Raw genomic sequence first — 22,018 nt, 5'->3', positions numbered from 1 at the left:
TTCTTGGGTTTATGTAAACATAACCAAATTTGAAAATACAGTCATGCTTGAAAAGACAGCCAGCACATATTTTTCAAATGGTGTAACTCCGTGGGGGCTGTTAACATAAAATAATATATTATCTGACGTTAAATTTATTTCTCACAGTAGATATTGAGCTCCAAATCATTCAGTAATTATGTTGATGATTGTGATGTTCATGGCCAATGATGAGTACTTAAAATTATCAATTCACGTGTTCATTCTTAGCACACCTTGTGAATATTATTATAACCTAGTAAATAATCCTACCCATTTGTCACATTTTCACATTTTTAAACAGTTCTCGCCAAATAATTTACCATCCTGACACATCCTGGAACTGAATACTATTAATATAAAAGTTGAATATTTCTACTAGATTGATCTTCAGTCTTGCATACTGGAGCTAGAAATCAATAACCATCTATAGGTTTTTATCAAATTATCTTGGGGATTTGGGGTAGTTCTGTCTCTACTACTGTTTGACTTTGTTCCCTGTTATTACATTTATTACAGTTGAGGCTGGAAAGAACTTGATAGCTATGTCATGTTTACTTTCTGGCTAAAGTTGTAGATTTAACAAGTATTTAGCATGAGCATGGTGTTCAAATAAGTTGATCAAGATTGCTTCAGCCGTTTTTCTGCTAGCTTGGTGGAAGAGTAGTTGTTGATAGTGTCTTTACAAATATTAAGACTTGTTTTTGTCTTAAATTTCTTGATCTGTTTATCGCCCTAAGGTTGCAGTTGTCTTTAACATAATTTGTTGCAAATGGGGTTATTGTGTCATAAATGCAGACCGAAAGAGCTTCTCTGTAATTATGCAATACCGCACCCCAAATTGTGGATCTGCTACTTTTTCGTGGTGGATCCTCTAGAATTCTGTGTTGCATGTACGTTTTGATCCAAAGAACAATGTATGACAGATTTATTGACAATGCACCAATTGATTTCGATTGAAAGTATGGTCTGGCATCTTTTAATGCCTGTCTAGCATCACAAACCGGTACACTTAAAGGGTTTGACCTCCAAAATATAATGGTGATGGTACTCTAGGATATGTATTTAGGATATTTGTGGGAAAAGTATATTTTCCTTAAGAATCAAAGTAAAGTAGAAGGAAAGGTTCCTTGCAAAATATTTTACCAGTTGTAGTCAAAAGTGATAGACGTACTATGCAGATGTAATAAGTAAAAATATGCATCAATTGTGATGTCAATGACATTAAGTTCTTTTTGCTATTTAATGAAATAAGATGTGTGTGTGTGTGTGATAGCACTTTTGTCTGTTTCAAGGCTTGATGATTTCCCATTTTGAATAATTATTGTTTGTTAATTTACTCAGATGGCAGTGTAAGCTGTTTTACTCGTGCGTTCTCTCTTTTTTAGGCAGTATACATTGCGCCACTCAAAGCATTGGTACGAGAACGAATTGAGGATTGGAAAGTTAGAATTGAAGAAAAGTTGGGTAAAAAGTAAGTGTGTTTGCTGACTACAAGGTAATGTAAGAAATCAAGCAAACTAGTAATCAGAGGCTTTAAAATATAATTACAGCCCTCATGTTATTCTTTATAAATGCATGATCCTTCAACCTTCCTGTTACTGCTGTGAAAATGGAAAATATATTTCTTGACCTCTAAGTACCTTCTGTAATGTGAATATATTTTTTTACTACTAATTACCTTCACTAATGTGGTCATTTCTATTAAGGAAAAACACCATTCCCTGAATAGTCCACTCTGACATTCACCATGTTGTGTTGCTGGAGTTTCACCAGAGACCTTGGACTTGACGACCTATTGCTGTGACTATTTTCGAATATTCCCAACCCAACTTTTTAAAATATTCTCTGTTTAAAAAGGCCATAGAGAGCACAGTGCACTATGTGTGTTGACAGGGCAGTAAATAAGCATAGATTCCTAGTTGCTTAAATACAAAGTGTGCCTGATTCATTGGCATCAGTGTCTGGTGACTGTCTTCATTAAACTTGTTTCCTTTCCCAGTGATGAAACTATAATTTCATTACCTCTTTAATCACCATAGGGAACAGGGGCACATCCACTTTCTTAAACGAGGCAGAGTCACATGCTGTAGTTGAAATGTTATGAGAAATATGGGCGATACAAAGCCTTACGTTTGGCAAATCCATGGTTAATATGGGGAAATTTGTGTTTGCCTCAGAGTAGGTATGTGGCTCACACAGGGATAGTTCTGCGGCATAAAGAGGGAACATTTTTGGGACAGTGTGAGAGTACTGCAAGGGTTTTATAGGGACAGTTGTACAACTACTTTGTTAGAAATGTCATTCTGTTGAAAGAGCTTTTTTCTTGCTGAGTGAATTACAGTTTCTGATCACCATTAAATAACCTTGCCTTGCTCCTGTTCTGTAACAGTACCTACAGACAATAGTCTGTATCTATTCCAAGGAATGATGGGTGAGGGACATTACTTACCCTCTGGTTGTTTTTAATCCGTCACAGATTTTCATCACTTGTCCTGGAGAAGAGCTGCTTTCTACAGTTTAAGATTGAAAGTCAGCTCTTCTAGGAAATTTGCTTATTGGGTTAAAGCCAGCAGGAATGAGTTGACGTTGTCCTTTTGACCAGGCATTGGCTATTAGACTGTTATAAGCTGAATGGTTCAAACTGAAATCCCACATCTGCTCAGTCCAATCACAGATTTGTTTTAAATCAGAAGCGTACCATTTACAGTTTGAAATCCAGTTGTTGCTTGCTAATGGTTTATCTCTACATACTTTGTGCTAATAAATATCGCACAAGAAAACAAAAGAGGATGCAAATGTGTATTTTTATTTCTTTTACAAAATGTGCTTATCAGACAAAATATGCACTCTTGTCTTTGGATTTAGCTGTGTCCTTGGAAGTGTATTTAGATAAATCCCAACATTTGCTCTTTGGTACGCTGCTGCATTTAACTTTTAACTTCCTGCCCAACTGTGACACATCCTCTTAAGTATGGGTATGTGCACTCACTGCAGTAGACGCACATATGTAAGTAAGAGGCATTCTAAGTAATATTCAACCATTAAGGTGAAAAGGGTGCTAATTTGTTCTGAAGATGCCGTTTACTTCCTTTATGAACTGACTACTTGTGTCTTTCTCCTCAATGAATGGCATATAGGCATTACAACCACCAGGTATTGCCAAGGTTAAGGCCATTGTATATAATCACAGCAGACAACTGCTCAGTAAGATAAGTGGAAAGGGCTGGCATTCCTGACTTGTTTTCTCTAGAAATGTTCTTAAATCCCATTTATTGCTCATTCCCAATACACTAGTGATATCAGCACATAGCATAAGCACAAGAACAAAATTGTAGTATAATAAGCAAGAGCTTTCTCACAATGAGATTTTCTGATTTTCTGATTAGCACAACTCGTTTTTGTTCAAAGAAAGTTTTCGAGTAATGGGATTGAGTAACTCCTCCTCTCAGAGATATTGCGCATGGGCATCGAGTCCATTGTTAGATAGTTTTTTTTCTGCCGTTGGGTTAGGATGTGTTTTCCTCTCGCTCAGAGTTCTCGGCTCCAAACAGTCTAGAACGGGATTCTTTCTGTCTTTCTATTGTCATCAGTATTGTTTGTGAACGTGTCTTCCTTAATATTCAACTCTTGGTTCCTTTTTCTACACTCAGAATCATTTTCTTTTTAGCCTTTTGAGGACAGAAAGGCCCGTTCGGGCCCTCCCTGGGACTTTCGAAGTTTCCACACACCGACCATTGATTTATGTCTTTCACCAGACCACAACGATCAGACCTATGAAGCGTGCTGGTCTTTTCAGTCGAAGAAGACCCTTGGAGACCAAAGGGCTCTTCGAATGGAAATGGCGTCTCGACAGACAAAAGATACACTGGACATCTTCGGAGATGAGCACGCACAAGAAGATATGGAAAAGAGGGGTCTTTCCGTTCAAGATTCAGACTGTGATGTACAGTCGGACATCGAGAGTCAACTATTACTACCAGAACAAACTGTAAGTAAAAAGCCCCCTTTACCATTGGATAAAACAAAAAAGGTCACCGGTCTGCCACTGCCTTCCAGCCATGGTCAGAGCCTAGAAACTATTCCGATGCCCCACATACCAGCTCGGCAAAAACCAAAGAGAAGTCTTCGGCATCAACTTCCAGTATCTCCATTTCGGCACCAACAAAACAAAAAATATATGGTGCTTCTGTACCGACCACTTTGGCACCGGAAAAAAAAAAACAGGTACTGAAACTTTTCCATCCGAAAAAACCTTTGGAACTGAAAAAGCACCAAAAGACTTCAATGACTCTGGACAGTCTATAACATCCACTACATCACGGATGGAACCAATTTTGGAAGTTATGGACGCTAGACAGCACCGACTTCAAATTCAGCAAGGAACAGGTTGGATTATAACATCACCTCCGCCACCTCTAAAGAGGAAATTAACTTTTGTAGAAAGCCTTGATTCCTCTGCACTCCCAAAGAAAACTACCAAAGAAAAGACTTCTCCTCATACATCTCCACCTTTACCCTTCTCCACCAACATTTCCCACTCATTTCTACTGCACCAAAAATACCCCCTCGTACACACAAACTCTCGCAAGATCATCTAAGTCTTCTCAAAGAGGAAGTACATTCCCTTCTTTTAAAAGAAGCTATAGAATCAGTAACATTGCCATACCAAGGAACAGGAGTTTACTCCCTGTATTTTCCAATCCCCCAAAACGATGGGTCTCTCAGACTAATATTAGATGTCAGACCCTTAAACCAGTACATCCTATCAGAACATTTTCACATGGTCGCTCTCCAGGATGGTATTCCTCTATTACAACTAGGAGATCTCATGACAGTCCTTGAACTAAAGGATGCTTATTTTCATATTCCCATTCATCCTGCAAACTGCAAATACCTAAGATTTGTAGTAGCAGGAAAACATTACTGATTCAAAGTATTACTGTTCGGAGTCACAACTGCTCCCAGAGTATTCACAAAATGCCTTGCAGTGGTTGCAGTACATCTCAGAAGAAAGCAGATTCATGTTCTCCCTTATCTAGACAATTGGCTCATCAAAGCCAGTTCATTCCCACAGTGTCAAAAAGATACTCAAGCTACAATTCGCCTCCTACATTTTCTAGTATTTACCATAAACTACTTCAAATCTCCTTTCCAACCTCTGCAAACACAACCATACGTATGAGCTATCCTCAATGCACAATTGGGGATAGTCTTTCCCAACAAAAACAGGGTCTAGGCTTTTCAAACGTTAATTGCAACATTAAAACAGAACCAAACACGCACAATAAGAAATGTTATGAAACTGTTAGGAATGATGGCATCTTGTACTGCCATAGTGCCTCATGCCAGACTTCATATGCGTCCTTTTAAACAGTGTCTCTCTCGTCAGTGGTCTCAGGACCAGGGTCAAATGGAAGATCTAGTGTTGTTGGACCGCCAGACTTATCTCTCTCTACATTGGTGGAATACCACAAACCTTATGAAGCGACGGCCCATTGTAGACCCTGTGCCGCCGATTACTCTCACAACGGATGCCTCAAACAACGGATGGGGAGCTCATCTCCTCAACCTAACAGTTCAGGGAATATGGGACGACATTCACCGGTCCCTTCATATCAATTACCTCGAACTGCAACCAATATTCTTAGTAAATGAAAGCATTCCTGCAACAATTTCAACACAAAACAGTGTTGATACGTACAGAGAATATGACTGCCATGTACCTTTTCCAAAAACAAGGGGGATCACAATCACAACAACTGTCCCAACCAGTACAATCAGTATTGAAATGGGCGATTCGTCACCATATTCACATAGTAGCACAATATCTCCTGGGATAGACAACCATTTAGCAGACCTGCTAAGCAGGATGCATCAACAAACACACTAGTGGTAACTCCACCCACAAGTCCTTCAACAATACTTCACAAAATGAGGAACACCTCAAAAAGATCTGTTCACAACAAAGCAAAACATAAAATGCCAAAACTTAGCCTCCATGAACCCTCACTCTCAGTCCGAGGGCAATGCTCTATGGATCGGTTTTTCAGGGATATTTGCTTACGCTTTTCCCCCTCTCCCACTCCTACCATTCCTAGTACGGAAGATAAAACAATCTTCCCTCAGCATGATCTTAGTGGCCCTTACATGGGCACGTTAACAATGGTATACAACACTTTTGGAATTCTCATTTGTTCCTCATCAAAAACTTCCCAACAGACCAGATCTTCTAACACAAAAACATGGACAGATAAGACATCCAAATCCCAAATCACTCAACCTAGCAATATGGCTCCAGAAGCCATTGAATTTGGATATTTACATTTAACACAGGAATGTATGGATATCCTTAAACAAGCATGCAAACCTACCATTAGACAGTGCTATGCAGCAAAATGGAAATGTTCTGTTTGTTACTCTCAAACAAAAAACATTGACCCTCTTCAACCAAAAGTACAGGACATTGTACAATATTTATTACATTTACAAAAGGCTAATTTAGCCTATACACCTATTTGTTTACATTTAGACGCTATAGCTGCATATCTGCAGAATAGACAACACATTTCCTTGTTTAGAATTCCAGTTAACAAAGCATTTATGGAAGGACTAAAAAGAATAATTTCACCAAGGGTTACTCCAGCTCCATCTTGGAATTTAAATATTGTACTCACAAGAGTCATTGCTCCACCAGTTGAGCCACTTCACTCCTGCCCCCTACAATTAATTCCTTTCATGGAACGTAGCATTCTTAATTGCTATCACCTCTCCTATGCGTGTCAGTGAGCTTTAGGCATTAACTTTGGAAGAACCTTTCTTTCAAGTTCATAAAGAAAAGATTGTATTAAGAACAAATCCACAATTTCTTCCAGAAATCATTCCACAATTTCATGTTAATCAAACAATAGAATTGCTACTTTTCTTCAAACAAAAACAAGTTGTACTACTCCGAACCCAACACTAGATGGCCAGCTCATGCACAGCATAGGAATCTACAGCACTACATGCCACGAACAGATGTCTACTTGTAAGTAACATTTTCCTTTTGGCAATGTGTGGTTCATCCCTTAACACTTCCTCACTAATGTAGTACCTACCTTTGTGTAGTATTCTGCTCTGGGTAGTGTTGTGTCTTACTGAATAGCACAGTAATTGGTGGCAGTCAATAGAATGGAAGGCATTGCTGTGATCGTATTTCCTCTTTTTCAGAGTTGTTGAGTTGACTGGAGATGTGACTCCTGATATGAAATCAATCGCACGTGCTGACCTCATTGTGACCACACCCGAAAAGTGGGATGGTGTTAGCCGAAGCTGGCAGAATAGGAGCTATGTTCAGAAAGTTGCCATTCTCATCATAGATGAAATCCATTTACTAGGTGAGCATTCATCTCGTGGACCTGCTTTTAGGCAACACATCTTAACAATCTTGGATTCCTTGCACTGGAACTACTGTATCTGAGCTTTCGTATTGATTAAGGGGAGTTTCTTTTTGTTCTAGGGGATGAAAGGGGCCCAGTGCTTGAGGTTATTGTGTCTCGTACTAACTTCATTTCATCGCACACCGAAAAACCTGTGAGGGTAGTTGGTCTCTCCACGGCTTTAGCAAATGCCAAAGATCTTGCTGATTGGCTAGGGATTGGTCAGGTATGTGTCAACATTGTTTAGTAAGATCATAATTACTCTGTCCTTACTAAAAAAAAAAATCCTGTTGTTTCTAAAAAAAAAAAAAAAGTAATTATCTGGAAATTACTTGTGAAAGAGGTTTTTAATTAATACTTTTTTGTCTTTAGATGGGACTGTTTAACTTCCGCCCATCAGTACGACCAGTTCCACTGGAGGTGCACATTCAGGGTTTCCCTGGTCAGCATTATTGCCCTCGCATGGCAAGTATGAATAAGCCATCCTTTCAGGGTAAGCTTCAGAAAATGTGACATTTTGTTAATAAATGCAATATTGTATGGCTGATTTAATTAGCACCATATCAGTTAATTTAATATTCTTTATACAAGTGCCCCAGCTATTTAAGTAAGTTTTCTGGGGTCATCCTCATACCATCCTACGTTTAATTCAGTCCAAATGCCATGACACTGGAATTTTGATCACCTGTCTTATACTAAGACTGGAGTTTTTGCTTCAGGTTGTAACCTGCAGACTTCATTGACTCGGTTTGACTATTTGTCACATTCACCAACTCTCTCTAGTGGTACTTTGTAAGTGTGATCATTCTAATTATGATAGTTGTGCTTAGAACTTTTTTTATAATGATCACTTGTGCTTTATTCCGTTCTTTCCTGGAAAGTTGGCTAATGCCCTTCATTTTTTCTTCTCGCACAAGCATACTTCTCATAAAGGCCTGTGATACAGCCCCAGCATTTCATTATCCTCAGCATACCTTGCTACCTCCCACTGAGGTACCATATTCATGTTAGCCCTCAGTTCCTAGACACTATGTTCACACAACCATTCTGCCTACCACTATCACTCCAAATGGCATTATTTGTTGCAGTTTGTGGGTACATAACTCCCAAATATTGTCAAAGCATCACTCATCTCATCTACAGTGGCTGCCATTAGTTATGAGTCCAGGACAGTTTGCACTTTTCTAGGAGGGTGTGTGTGCTGTCACTGTTGCACATTTGTACTTGCAGCTTGTTTGATATGATGGAATATTTTTTTCTAAAAATGGCCCATCTCAAGTTGTTCTCATTATGTTCTTTTCTCCACAAAGTGGGCTGTTACATTTGTGGTAGAGCACTAGTAATGTATGTTGCTCATATGCTCTCTAAACCTTGTTTTCTGGGTCATCCTGCCAACACACACTAGTTCACATGGACAGGTTACTAGATTTTTGGCATTCTCAGTGTTTCACGCTATGAAGTTCCCATTGGGCATTCATACCTAAGCCGATCTCCTTGGTTGTACTTGTGAATCTGTGCTTTCTGCATTTGCTGCATGGGTACTGGCCTGTCTCTGTTGGTAGATTATGAAGTGTGGGTTATATAGATTCTTGAGTTGTTTATTGTATTCACTAGGTGGTGGTTTCTTGTTTTGCCCCTGCCTGTTTAAACATAAACAAGGGTTTGTCATAGTGCCTGTTACCTGCGTTAAGTATTCATCAAATATGTATTCACATTTTTCTATATAGAGTTAGATTGCTCTGAATGCATCGTAACACACCTTTTTGGGATTTGGTAAACTTTCCAAGTACAATGCCCAGATTGCTCTTGTGGTCTCTTATTTTGCCTTTTCAAAAATGTTAGGTGAGATGTTTATTTTCCTGCATTTTTAGGGTAAGATACATAGCCTGAACTTCAAACCGGCCAATATCAGTGCAGTTGAGTTGAGTTGAGTTGTGTCTCAATCATAAATATTGCCCACATGAGATATTTTCCCTGAATGTACTGAGATGGTGACTCAGAAGTGTAAGAGTGTGTTGCTGTCTGTGGGTTTTCTTGTAGACTTCAGTTTTCTTAAGTGATGTCTGCAGGTGCGATCAATGAATCGAGAAGTGCTAATGGTTGATTCCTTTAAAGTGCGTTTGAACCTTAAATGGGAGTCTTGTGTGATAATTCACTGCACAAAGTTGTTTTCCTATATTTCATTGCCTGACCTAAGGATTGTTATGTTGTTTATAAACAGATATCTGAGAGAGATGTCTAGCTGCAGATTCCTTACTTTTGAATTTCCCAGGCATCAGTCTGGATCCAGAAGATTTTCGTGAGCAGTGCATCATTAGGTGGTGCCAACTGGCTCTGCACGCATTGTCTGCGTCATCTGTGCTGGTGTCACCTATAAAGGCGCCACCCAGGTGTGCTGACATCAGTTCTTTTCTTTCTACGCCAGCAAGTGCTGATCCGGAGAAGAGCTACCTCTCCAATTGCTACGCCATATACCCAAAGGCTTTGAGGGAAGGGTCCCTAAAGTCCAGCGTGCCACTCTGCGTAAATCAAGGTCCCATTCGAGAGGAAGATCCGGGGACCAGTCGTGGAGCCCGAAGTCCTCAACGTCCCACTCTAAGTTCCAGGGATGCTCGGCTAAGTTGGGGCACAAGAAGAAGAACAAGAAGTCAAAGAGGACTTCGACTACACCTTGTATGTCAGCTGACGAGGCAAGAGAGTGTTAACATTCAAGGCCTGGCTCTGCCAACTAAACTCCTCCCTTCCTTTCCAGGATCCGGAGTAACCCCCGGCTAGCTGAGGGAGTTTTATGAGGCCATGTGCCTCATTTTTGGGTGGGCTGACCTCTCCGACATGCCTTCAGGCCCCAGGGGGTGAGAGGGGGCCCAGCTGGTCTGAGCTGGAAGTTTCAACCTTGGCTTCAGTGGGCGCTAAGGGATCCATTCTTGGATCCGGACTAGCGACGGTTGTACCAACTCAACCTTTTCCAGGTGCCGGTCCTGATGTTGATGCTCCCGGCGCCACCATCCCCTTTGTGTATCCTACGCTGACATTCAATCCACATCCAATCGCTGGCAGGAACCTTGCTTCCTATAGCAAAGCCTGAGCTCTATTCCCTTGGGTTAGGCCTCATCAAGGAATGGGAGGGGTCACTGGAACCTGCAGAATACCAACCCTGCAGAGAAGACCCAACTATGGATGGGGTTGAGGACCTGGGTGAAGCCAGGGGAATGGATACCAGTTTGCTTTCTCCCCCTGTGGTGGCTACTGAGGAGGGAGCTTCATATGCCATGTTGGTGCAGAGGGTGGCTGAGGATCTTGACCTTCAGTTGCACTCAGTGGCAGTCAAGACTAACATCTTGACAGAGGTGTTGCAACCCGGAGTTTCCTCATCAGCATCCCTACTCCAGTTCAATGACGCCCTTACTAGATGTCCTGTTGGGGACCTGGTCCAATCCCATCACACTGGCTCCTGTGAATCACCTTCCGTCGCTGCTCCTCCCCTGGAGACCCAAACGTCCTCACCCAACACCTTACCTCTGAGAGCTTAATGGTCCAAGCCTCAGCATTACAAGGTGCATTCCCTACCATGGCTTTCTTCTACCAGACTTGCAGTGCGGTCTGAGAACAGTGCTGCAGTTGACTGCTTTGGACCTTCCTCCCGAAGTATGTCAACTTTTTCTGGTAGCCAGGCATCCCTTCACCATAACTGTGTCTGCCTGCTGTGCCTGCAAGAGAAACATGTTGATACTCTCTCTGCCCCACTTTCTGAAGTACTACTCTTCATTCTTTCTCTTGCCCAGCTGGGCGGTGCTCTGAGCACTCTTAAAAGCTATCTATTGGCTCTTTCTGCCTTCCTACAGCCACCTGACCAACTCTCCTTGTTCATGCTCCCCATTGTACGTAGGTTCCTAAGGGGCCTTGCACATCTTTTCCCCCCTTCACCATTTACAATATCTCAGTGGGATCTCAATCTGGTCTTAACATTCTTAATATGTACTCCCTTTGAGTCTCACCACAATTGCCCCCTCTTATGCTTCTGACTTTGAAAACAGACTTCCTTGTGGCAATTACATCTGTCCACAGAGTAACTGAGCTGCAGGCCTTATCATCTAAACTGCCTTCCCTCTCAGTCTACCCTGACAAATTGGTGCTTCGCACACAGGCCTCCTTTCTGCTGAAAGTTGTCACCCAATTTCATGTAGGCCACTCAATCACAGTGCCTACTTTTTACGCTCCTCCACATACCTCTAAAGAAGAGGAGCGACTCCACCATCTAGACCCAAAAAGTGTTTTAATTTTATCTTGGGTGAACAAAGGAGGTCCGGCTGGACGCCTGAGTCTTTGTGGGGTATGTTGGTGCGAAGAAATATATAGTGGTGCAGAAGCAGACTCTCTCTAGGGGTGTTGTGCTTTGCATTAAAATCTGCTATACATTCGGGAAGAAGTAACCTCCTGAAGGCTTGCGAGCTCACTCCACCAGAGCTGAAGCTGTGAGCATTGCATTAGCATGCAGAGTTCTGGTTCTGAACATCTGCCAGTCAGCAACGTTGAGATCACTATTACCTGGACAGTCAGGACCGTAGTGATGGGCACTTTGCCCATTCCGTCCTGCAGGACTTCCTTGTTTTTAATTGGTCCGCAGACCCACCCGAGAGAAGTATTGCTTGGGTATCTATTCTGCAGCTAGATGTCCCAGAAGAAAAATTTACTTATCTTCAGTATTGCCTTATCTAGTAGAGACTATATCTAGCTGCAGATTCCTTATCGACCCAACCATCCTTACCGCTCTGTGAAAGATTTCTTGGGATAGGGCTGACCCCTTTTAGGGCCCTAGTTGTTCACACCAGTGGTCAGTGCACTTCATGGCTCCTCGCTTCTGGTGTGGAAAGTCGTGAAAAGTAACTAAAGTCAGCGCACCTGGGTGGTTTCTACCTAGGTACCGCAACATCAATTCAATGTGGACAACACACGTCGAGCCAATTCTCACCTGAAGGCGCACAGGGGTACTGCTCACGACAATCCTCCGGATCCAGACTGACACCTGAAAAATTGAAAGGTAAGGAATCTGCAGCTTGATACAGTATATACCAGATAAGGTATTACCGAAGGTAAGTAACTTGTTTGTCAAGCCTTATGTGCTCTTGATATGGTATGTGGCCTTTGTGCTGCGTTGTTAGTGCTGATGGACATTTAGCAATAGTGCCTAATTAAATAGCACTACAGGTGGAGATGGTGAAATGCCCATGGGCTGGGTAAAGAGGGGAGAGAGGGTATGGGTAAAGCATCCCGAGTATAAATGTTTTTTTTTTTGTTTTTAAAACAGCAGTCACTGTGGGTGTCTGGAAATCCCTTTATATTGATTACTCTGCTTATAAATACATTTGCATTATTTCTTAAGTACAGAAAGACAGGCCAGGTTTCGGGCAAAAATACTGCCCGTCTAAGTGCCTACGATGTGTGGACAAATGCTGTTTTCACATTGGCAGGAGCCAGAGCTGCACATTTCATAATATGGATGAATGATGTAATGGGTTCCCATTTAGTACTGGGTTGTAAAACTCCAATTACTTACAAGGGTGCATCTTGAAGAATATGCATTGGTCTTCTACATCTAGGCTCATTGGCGTTTCCATCTGAGGAAAAACAGGGCCATTTTTCAGCAGGTTCTTTGTCACACAGCTGATGCTGCTTACCCCTGTTAGTAAGCTTATCCCAGCCCTCAGTCTCACTTCTTCAGCAGAGTTTTAATAGCGACTGAGCTCATACAAAAGCCTGATGAAAGATTTACTTTCTTCATCTATTCCATTTGGGATTTGTGTAGTGAACTATTTGGGCCTGACAATGTAATTGTTTTCTTGCTTGTCATGATCAAGTCACTGCAGATATGAAGATTCTAGAATTGTAGTTCCTGACAAGGTTCCTGTAGTTCCTTGAAAGATGTTACTATGCAGCTAACTTTAAAGGACGTTATGAGGACTGCATTCATATATTGAACTCGTGTTCGTCTTCTGAGAAATGTCTGTCGTTGCTGTTTTATACACGACGTCCTTTTCCAGCCTTTGGAAGGTGATTCCCCATTGTGCATTGCTTGGACTCTTAGTTACGATGCCTTGTGCCCGAAGCACTAGTGAAAAGATACTGTTTCTTACACCCAGCAACACACAGTTGACACGGGGCACATTTGGCCTTTAGATTTGTCTAGACTTCATTTTGAAGGAACTTTCGGATTTTCATATCAACCAGGAAATGGTCATTTTCCTGTTGCTTTCTCAAACAGCTTGTACATTAAAATGATGTGAAGTATTTTTTTGTGAAGGAAATAAGGGCCACTATCAGACGCTGCTATTATTTAGTATCAGTAGGCAGTTGAATTGTTTCTAAATTATTGCATTATAATAGTTTATGAATCCTCTTTCATCAAGGTGGTTAAAGTGCATTTCACTACAGTTTATCAGCTTTCAGAAATGTGCCCGACAGCCTCTTGGCTACCTGCCAGGCTTTGTAAAAACATTTATCATCCAGGGCCAGTTCTAGAGATTATGCTCAGACGAAATGCACATCTGCCAGAAATGTGAATGAGCCTGGAGTAAAGTGTGCTAACTTTACTTTCCACATATCCTCTAATGGTCTTCCTTCAAGAAAGTGACCACCCAGCATGCCTTGCTCGGCTCTGGGGCTGGTTTTTCAATCTTACCAGATAAGCATATCTGACCAGAGAGTGAGTTCAACAGGGTTTTCTTAAAGTTAGAGACAAGTGATCGAAACCTTGGCAGTGTAGAACAACATTGTGCAAAACTCTCAGCGTGTCTGTTACAGCCTTCTTCACAAGTTAAGTTTTCTTACAACACTCCAAAATTCTCAAAAACATGGTAAGATTAAAAAGATTGTGTTTACAGTATTGAAGTTATTATTTGCAATTTCCATGGTAAGATTAAAACGATTGTGTTATTACTGTCACTTTCCATTTCATTGCCAATAAAGTGACCGATTTGAGATGCAGAAGTTACGAAGCCGTCAGATATTTGAAATGTGAGGTTATTAGGGTGGATTAGTTGATTCCAGGGCTGAAAGTAATTTAAACAAAAACGCGCTCTAGATCTGGGCCCTGCTTGGATGACAGAAAGGGCAGTAAATTGTATATTTGGAAGGTCACCTGTTGTATTTAATCAGTCATCTGGTCGTGCTTTATAATTATATTGTTTACTCTTAAGCTATGAGCCACAAATTGATGTTTAAAGGCACTGTCGACAAAGTAAATGTGAGTATGTTAGTACAGGCATCCTCCAAAGAAACTAATGTTCTTGTTGGTGACATCAGAACTGTTCTGTGACTTTTGTCAGATAAAGAGCAATGTGCACTTAAACCTTACGATCGAGTTCATTAGAATCCCGTGGAGCTCAATTCATGTAATTGCAATATTGTGAATAAGTCACTCTTTTCACAGTTATAATGCATTAGTTTGTGTTCCAGCATAGAAGCAATTAATTGACTTGCAGATTTTAGACAGAAACTAAATGATATGTAACCACCATTACATTACGTTTCTTACTTTTGATGTGTTGATGTTATGGAGAAATAGTACGCTGATATTATAAATCAACCTACACTCGTATTATTTCCTTAACCCAGTGCTTAATTTGTAAATACAGAGGTGCCGGTGCCCAAAGCCCTCCTCTTAAACATGCGGCTGCTGTAATTAAATGTGTGAACACAGAATACTCAGGCATCGTAATCCTGAAGCCACCCCGAGCCTCTTCAGCTCACTCTTGCAGCTTTCTACTTTCTCCCTTTGTAACGCTTTTTCGTTTTTCCCTTAATCTGTCTTTCCCAGATGTGTCTTTTGCTCGCAGCAAATGCTCGAGGCAGAAGAATAAGCGCCAGCCCTCAGAAATAAGTGCCGCTGCTCAGCACAGGAAACAACAAGCACAAATTAAGCACTGCCTTAACCGCACCCCTTCTCTCAGATATACCAGTTTCTGTTCGCTTTCATTTTGAATCCATCTTGTGATCCAGGTGGCTTACAGATATTTATTTACTTGGAAGTTTCCAACAGCTGAGCGTGTTTCTCCCCCAGTGTCTGTGGCACACGTTGAAATCCTATCCTCGGAAACACACATTATCGTGTGGGCTGTTGTGGTGCCAGTTGTGAGGTGTCTGTCTGGCTGCTCCCATTAGCGTTCCAGCAGAGGCTAAGTATTTATTTCAGAGCAGAGATGAGCCTTGGCAGCTTTGAATATTTATAACTCACAGAAGCTCTGTAAGAAAATACTGGTGAACAATAAATCTATCGTGGATTGTTTAGCCACACCTGTTTACAAGCGGCGAGAACCTGTTACATGTCAGGCTTTAAAACGAGGGCCTTAAATATGTGTAAGTTTGTTGAAATGACGTGCTTGGGTGTAAATATGTAAATCGTTGTCAAAATATAGATTAGTATAGAAAATAGGAACACATTGTTTCTTATAAGTCTTCAGAATGCAGGTAATTTCAACCGTTTCTAAACGAAATCTCGATGAGATGCGATAAATACTTCTGCACATTTTTAAAGTCGGTATTTGACGATCCCACTTTATACTGTTGTAAAATAAAATTTACGATAATGGTAGTAGGACTGATGTATTCATTGTAAAAGTTATCTAAGTATTAGGCGTTTAACGGTGGAGTGTTATTACCCTATATTGAGGTCTGCATGGATGTATTTTGTTACATGGCATCTCACAGATTACATTACTAGACAAGGATGTTGGTGTTGGTTAAATGACATCCAATGGGTATATACGATTTGCACTGTGATAATCCTTTTCTGTTGGACACTTCTATCTACATATTCCTTAGCTTTAGACTATCCCCAGGCACCAGACTGGATCTGAATGTTTTTTTCAGCATAGCCCCTGCGTGCCGATAAATGGTGTTGTGCGGTTCTGTGTCGACTCAGCTCCACCTCGAAAGTGACAGCAGCTGCCTATATGTAGGCCCCATTAAAGTACTGATGTCAGACATAGCTCCTACTTTCCCTCGTCAGTTGACAAGATTTTCTCTCAAAGAAAAATTCCAGTGTGCAAAGGAATATGCCTCTTCCTAAAACTACAGGTTTTAATCCTTGTAGAGACTGTCACATACAAATGTCTGTTACAGATTCTCATGTGGTGTGCCTCTGGTGTTTGGGATCGGGTCACACCTCTGTATGGGGAGTTTGTCTTGATGAACCTGAAGACCCCTGAGCCAAGCCATAGCGGAAGCCATCGAAAGACTGCTCCTGCTCGAAGTCAAGGGCACTAATCCATTCCCTTCTCTTGGGTTCAGTCCTACAACAGCTCTTCAATGAACATCAAGGTGTCCCACAGTCTCTCCCCCATTCCCTTACTGAGGAACCAATTCTACCGCTTATTCTGATACACTGCACATTTTTGGGTCTGTTGTCAATGGCACAACAAATTGAGGTGTTAAGGAGCCCATGCTTTGCATTTTCGTCACACTGCCAGCAACCTGTGGAATGCCTTTGGGCACCACAAGGCTGGCGGCTGGGTTACGCCCCATGGGACCTCCCTCAGCACCAGCTGTTCCCCAGGTTCAGTTCTGACTTTGGAGTCAATTTCGCACCTGGCATCACGTCCTAGTTTTGTTCAACTCCAAATGAGATCTGCCTTGTCCTCGACTAAAGCCTAACACAAGTTTAGTTCCTATGCTCCATGGTCCCTGTGCCTTCTGACTCCAACAAAACAGTGCCTTGGCCTGGGAGCCATCCTCCAGCATTCTAACAACTCTCCTATGGAAATGTTTCTAACTGCAGATTCCTCGCCTTGTGAATATTTCACAGCCATCAGACTGGATCTGGTAACTTTAAAGCAGTACTCCTGCACACTGGTAGGCCTCTGAGCCAATGTTGATCCGCTGCGGAAATAATGAGTGGAGCTGCTTATAAGTGGCACCCATAGGCATTGACATCAGTTCCTTTCTTTCTGCACCCTTAAATTGGAATCTGGACCTACTGCTTCATTTTTTCAAGACACTTTTTACTAAATGTTTCAGTGTGCAAGGGGAAAATGTCACCTCCTATGACAATAGGGTTCACGTTATGTAGGGACTTTAACAAACAGATGTCTGTGACAGACCACCATGAAGAATGTTTGTGGTGCCTGGGGTCTGAGCACAATTCCAGGGCCTGTGATGACTGCATCCAGATGAATCCAATGGCTAGACATGACTGTGCTGCAAAGCTGTATATTGCCAAATATTAGAAGACTCCACGCTGTAACCAGTCAGATTTGAAAGGAAGGTCCCATTTCCACCTCTAAAGTCATCTGTCACTGTCAAAGTCTTTAGGTAAGTTCAAGAAGAAACATAACACAACAAATCGAAGCAGGAATCTGCTCCTTTAGCTTCACCCTCAGACTCCAGGGAGGACATCAGCAGGTCTCATTCCTGATCTCCATTGGAGCCAGTCTCAAGTCTAGCTCTGATTCACCCTGAATTTCCAGCTCAGTCAGTGACATTGCATCAAGTTAAGGCTTTTATGGAGGTCATGCTGCACATTTTCTGCACTTTACTGTTTCCTTCTGGTGTGCATTCTGGCACCAAGGAACCCAGGGGCCTCCAGTTGGACTACCAGTGGCAGGCCTGCCTTCTGTGCCCCTCTATTCCGCTTTGGGTTCAGCATCAGTTCCAACTTTGATCTTGGTGCCACCCAATTAGTCCGTTTCATTTGCATCGATGCAGGTGCTGATGCTGGAGCAAGATTTACAGCCCATTGTGTTTTCCGACTCTGAGCAGAACCCACCTCAACTAAAGCTGCATCCTGCTCCCAACAGAGAGCAGCCAGCCAGCAACACTTCTGATTTCGATGCTTTGTCCTTACCACACAGTAGGCCCCAGACTTTGCACAATCTTTTCTGGACTGATGCGAACAATAACAGTTTTAGTGAAGGGGATGATTTTGTCCTCCAGTATGATGAGGAAAACTGGTTTGAAGAATTACAGGATGCTAGTTGCCTGGATACTTCTTCAAATTCAGGCCTTGTTTCTCCTCCTAGCCCTGCCACCAAACCAAAATGCTCCTTAGTTGTCCTTATGTGATGGGCAGCAGAAGTACTAGATTTACAACTCCCTAGTATGGAGATGAAGACGAACTTACTGACAGAGGTAGTCCAGCAGGTTCAAGCATCTACAGAACCTCAGTTTTGCTTTAAAGTTGCCCTCATGGATACCCTATTGGGTGGAACCATGTTCAGGACCACTAGTTAATAGGCAAGTCTCTCTGCGTCATTATCCAAAACTGAGCGACCGTGCTTTTCTCACACAACCTTCCACACCAGAGAGTTTGGTGGTGCAGGTGTCCACTAGTAAGGTAAATCCCAACGCCTTCCCCACCTGATTGTTAGTCTGCGGGAGTATAGGCAAGCATATCTTTTCATGCTCTGTGATCTGTAAACACCAGCCATTTCTAGACTGTAACTCCCATGCTCTGTGGTATATGATGGCCCAAGTTTTACCAGAAGTTCCCGGTGAACTTAGGGTGTCCTTGATCCAAATGGCTGTGACGCAGCTAAATTAGCTGTGAGTATGATTGTGGCCATTCCTCACCATGACTAAATGAAGTCTACGGGCCTGTCCAAGGATGTTCCAGCGTTTTCAATGGAAATGCCATTTAACAACTCTCGCCTTTTTTGGTAACAAAGCGGAATCAGCCCTGGAACAATTTAAGGAAAACGTGGCCACAACACATTCCTTGAGTCTGTCTTCCCCAACCAGACAATTCCAACAACAATTTTGATCCCTCCGTGACTATGGCAGGGATTTTCAGTTTCACCAGTGCAAGACTCATTTGCAAGCCAAGCAGGCCTTCCATTCTTTTTATGGCCAAGATTGCAGTTTACAAAGATCATGCTCAGGCCATGAGGAAAAACATACAGTTCAGTCACTGTGCCCCTCAAGCATTTTCAGCTGCTAAACCACTTTAGTGTGCACTTTTTGGCACATAGCCACCTGTCTGAGTCAGGATCCAGTATTTCTCCAGAGCTGGCAAGCCATCACCTCAGACAAGTGGGTCCTCCAACCTATGTATCAGGGCTATGTCCTCGCATTTCTTATCACCCCACTGTACCTTCCACTTCCATCGGGGGCGCTGACAGCAAGATGTTCAGGCCCTTTTGGCCATAGAGAGTCCCGACATTGGAAGTACAAGCTTGGGTGTTACTCGTGCTGCTTCTTTGTGCCGAAGAAGAAAGTAGACATTTGTCCTATTTTAGATCTTTGCCCTCTCCATGCTTTCCTGTGGAAGGACAAATTCAAGGTGGTCACGCAAGCCCTGTTACTGGCTGCCCTTGATCCTGGAGGCTGGTTTAAAGCGTTATAACAGCTGGACCCTTTTTCCCTTTTTTTTGGCACATTTCTTTATTGACTTTTAATTTCAATACATATCATACCACTGTGAAGCCAAAAGATATATTTAAGTCAGAAAATACAAAAGAAACACATAGACATTGGTATTGCTGAGGTCAAAAGGGAACAATAGAAGGGAAACCAAGATACAGTTGCATCTTCTGCAAATCTCCTATATAATCCGGGTCACAGCAAAGTCTGTGATTGGGTCAGTGTCAAACCCATCTCCCAACCCCACCCAGGTTTGACAGTGGTGATGGAAAAATCGCATGGGGAGGCCATCTGAGAAAGATGGTGATCAGAAGACTCTGGTGGAGGCCCAGCTCCTCGTCTGTCTTTTGGAGCTGTGGGCGATTTGCTTGGCACTGAAGGTTTTCCTGCTGACCATCAGAGGGAGGCTCATAAAGGGGCTCATGAGCAAGACGACTGCCCTGTGGTACTGCAGCAATCAGGGTAGGGTGGAGCCTTGGTTCCTGTGCCAGGAGGCTTTCTGTCTCTGGAAGTGGCTGGACTACTAGGACGTTTGCCTGGAGGTGAGATGCCTGGTGGATTCTCTAAACACTGTTGTGGACAAACTCAGCTGTCGAAGCCTAGTGGTCTACAAATGGCATTTCTGGGGTGGTATAATGCATCTTCCAAGGACAAGAAGAACCTTCACTCGATTTTCTTGCAAGCGCCAAGAAAGGGCAATGTCTGCACTTTTGTGCACTGAAGTTCCCAAGACGTCTCTCTCACTCCCAGAGATGCATTCCACCTGCGTGGAACTCAGACTCCTATGAGCTTTTCCTCTGCAATTGTTTCTGAAAAAGCTCAGAAATGACAGGGCTCTAGTCATCACAGTGGCATCAGATATGACCCAGAGAGTCAGGCACCCAGAACTCCTGGGAATGAGCATCTGTCCTCTGATCAGCTACTGCTTTGAGGCAATCTTCCGTTGGAGCAGCAGGACTGGGTTTTGCAAAGGGTCTACCTAATCTGCATCTCCATGCATGGAGATTGAGCTACAGCAGTTGACTATATTTGACCTTCCTCCTGAGGTTGTTAATGTCATTTTGGTGGCAAGGCGACCTTTTACAAAATGGGTGTACACCAGCCTTTGTGACAGATTTGTGGTTTGATGCCGCATCTGGCAAATTAAGTCACTGCAATCCAAATCGTCTGAAATGTGGTGGTTTGTTCTGTCTCTGGCCCAGCAAATCCTTACTTGGGACACTGTTGAAGACTATTTGTCAGCTCTTTAGCTCTTTCAGCTTTTTTGCGGTTGCTAGATCAGCCTTATTTAAATCCCCTGTTGTGATGACATTTTTGGAAGGTTTGCAACACTTGTTTACACCAAAACCCTTTGTAATGCCACAGTGGGTATTGAAGTTAGTTTTCCCTTTTTTTTTATTGTGCACCCCTGTTGAACAGCTGCACACTTGTCCATTAAGGCTTCTGGTGTGAAAAACTGTCTTTACGATTGCCATAACATTAGCTAGCCGTGTGAGTGAGCTACTGGCTGTTTTGATAAACCCACTTATACAACTTTCTTTCGAGATAAATTAGTGTTGACAATGTGAGTTTCTTTTTTGCCGAAAGGTGTGCCTTCTTTTCATGTTGGGCAAGCTATCAACCTTTCGGCATGCTTTTCCCTACTTTATCCTTTTAAGGTGGAAGAGAGACTCCTTAATTCAGACTCTGAGAGAGCACTAAGCTTTTATATAATTAGCACCACAAAACATTGGGAGGATGTTCAGCTCTTTGTGGGATACTCCGGGGCTGAAGTAGGCAGTGAAAAAGCGAACCAACTATTTTCTGCATAAATGTTTGCTACGTGCTGGCAAAAACACAGCTTCCCGAAGGCTAACAGGCTCCCTCCATCAGAGCCAAGGCTGCTCCTACTGTGCTGATCCATGGAGTGCCTGTCCTGGATATTTCTCAGGTGGCTACGTGAGCATTGGTACATATTCACAAAGCACTATTGCATTTTGGCCCCTCATTCCTTTAGAACTTTATGGATTGAGCCAATTGACAGACCCACCACATGGGGATGTACTGCTATTGGATCTATTAACATGGTGAGGAATCTTCAGTTAGAGGCATCCATCAGAAGAACAAGTTACCTTCAGTAATGATCTTTCTAGTGGGTAATCCATCTAACTGCATATTTCTCAGAACCCTGTTGCCCCAACAACCACCTCCTCTCTGAACTTGACTATTTTTACATCTGAAATGGTCTG

At 42.4% G+C, this 22,018-nt stretch overlaps 1 protein-coding gene across 1 annotated transcript in view; it reads left to right on the top strand.

Annotated features, from left to right (window-relative positions):
* Positions 1-22,018, top strand: part of ASCC3 (activating signal cointegrator 1 complex subunit 3) — a 1,806,704-nt gene that overhangs the window by 1,425,163 nt on the left and 359,523 nt on the right. Inside the window, exons 26-29 of the mRNA XM_069235471.1 lie at positions 1,407-1,492; positions 7,231-7,397; positions 7,520-7,665; positions 7,812-7,932. Coding sequence (XP_069091572.1) covers positions 1,407-1,492; positions 7,231-7,397; positions 7,520-7,665; positions 7,812-7,932 — 520 coding nt within the window. The remainder of the gene's footprint in view (positions 1-1,406; positions 1,493-7,230; positions 7,398-7,519; positions 7,666-7,811; positions 7,933-22,018) is intronic.

Source organism: Pleurodeles waltl, chromosome 5 (genome assembly GCF_031143425.1).
Source record: "Pleurodeles waltl isolate 20211129_DDA chromosome 5, aPleWal1.hap1.20221129, whole genome shotgun sequence".
Taxonomy (NCBI): Eukaryota; Metazoa; Chordata; class Amphibia; order Caudata; family Salamandridae; genus Pleurodeles; species Pleurodeles waltl.
The sequence above is the reverse complement of the archived record's forward strand: the minus strand, read 5'-3'. Positions and strand labels throughout refer to the sequence as shown.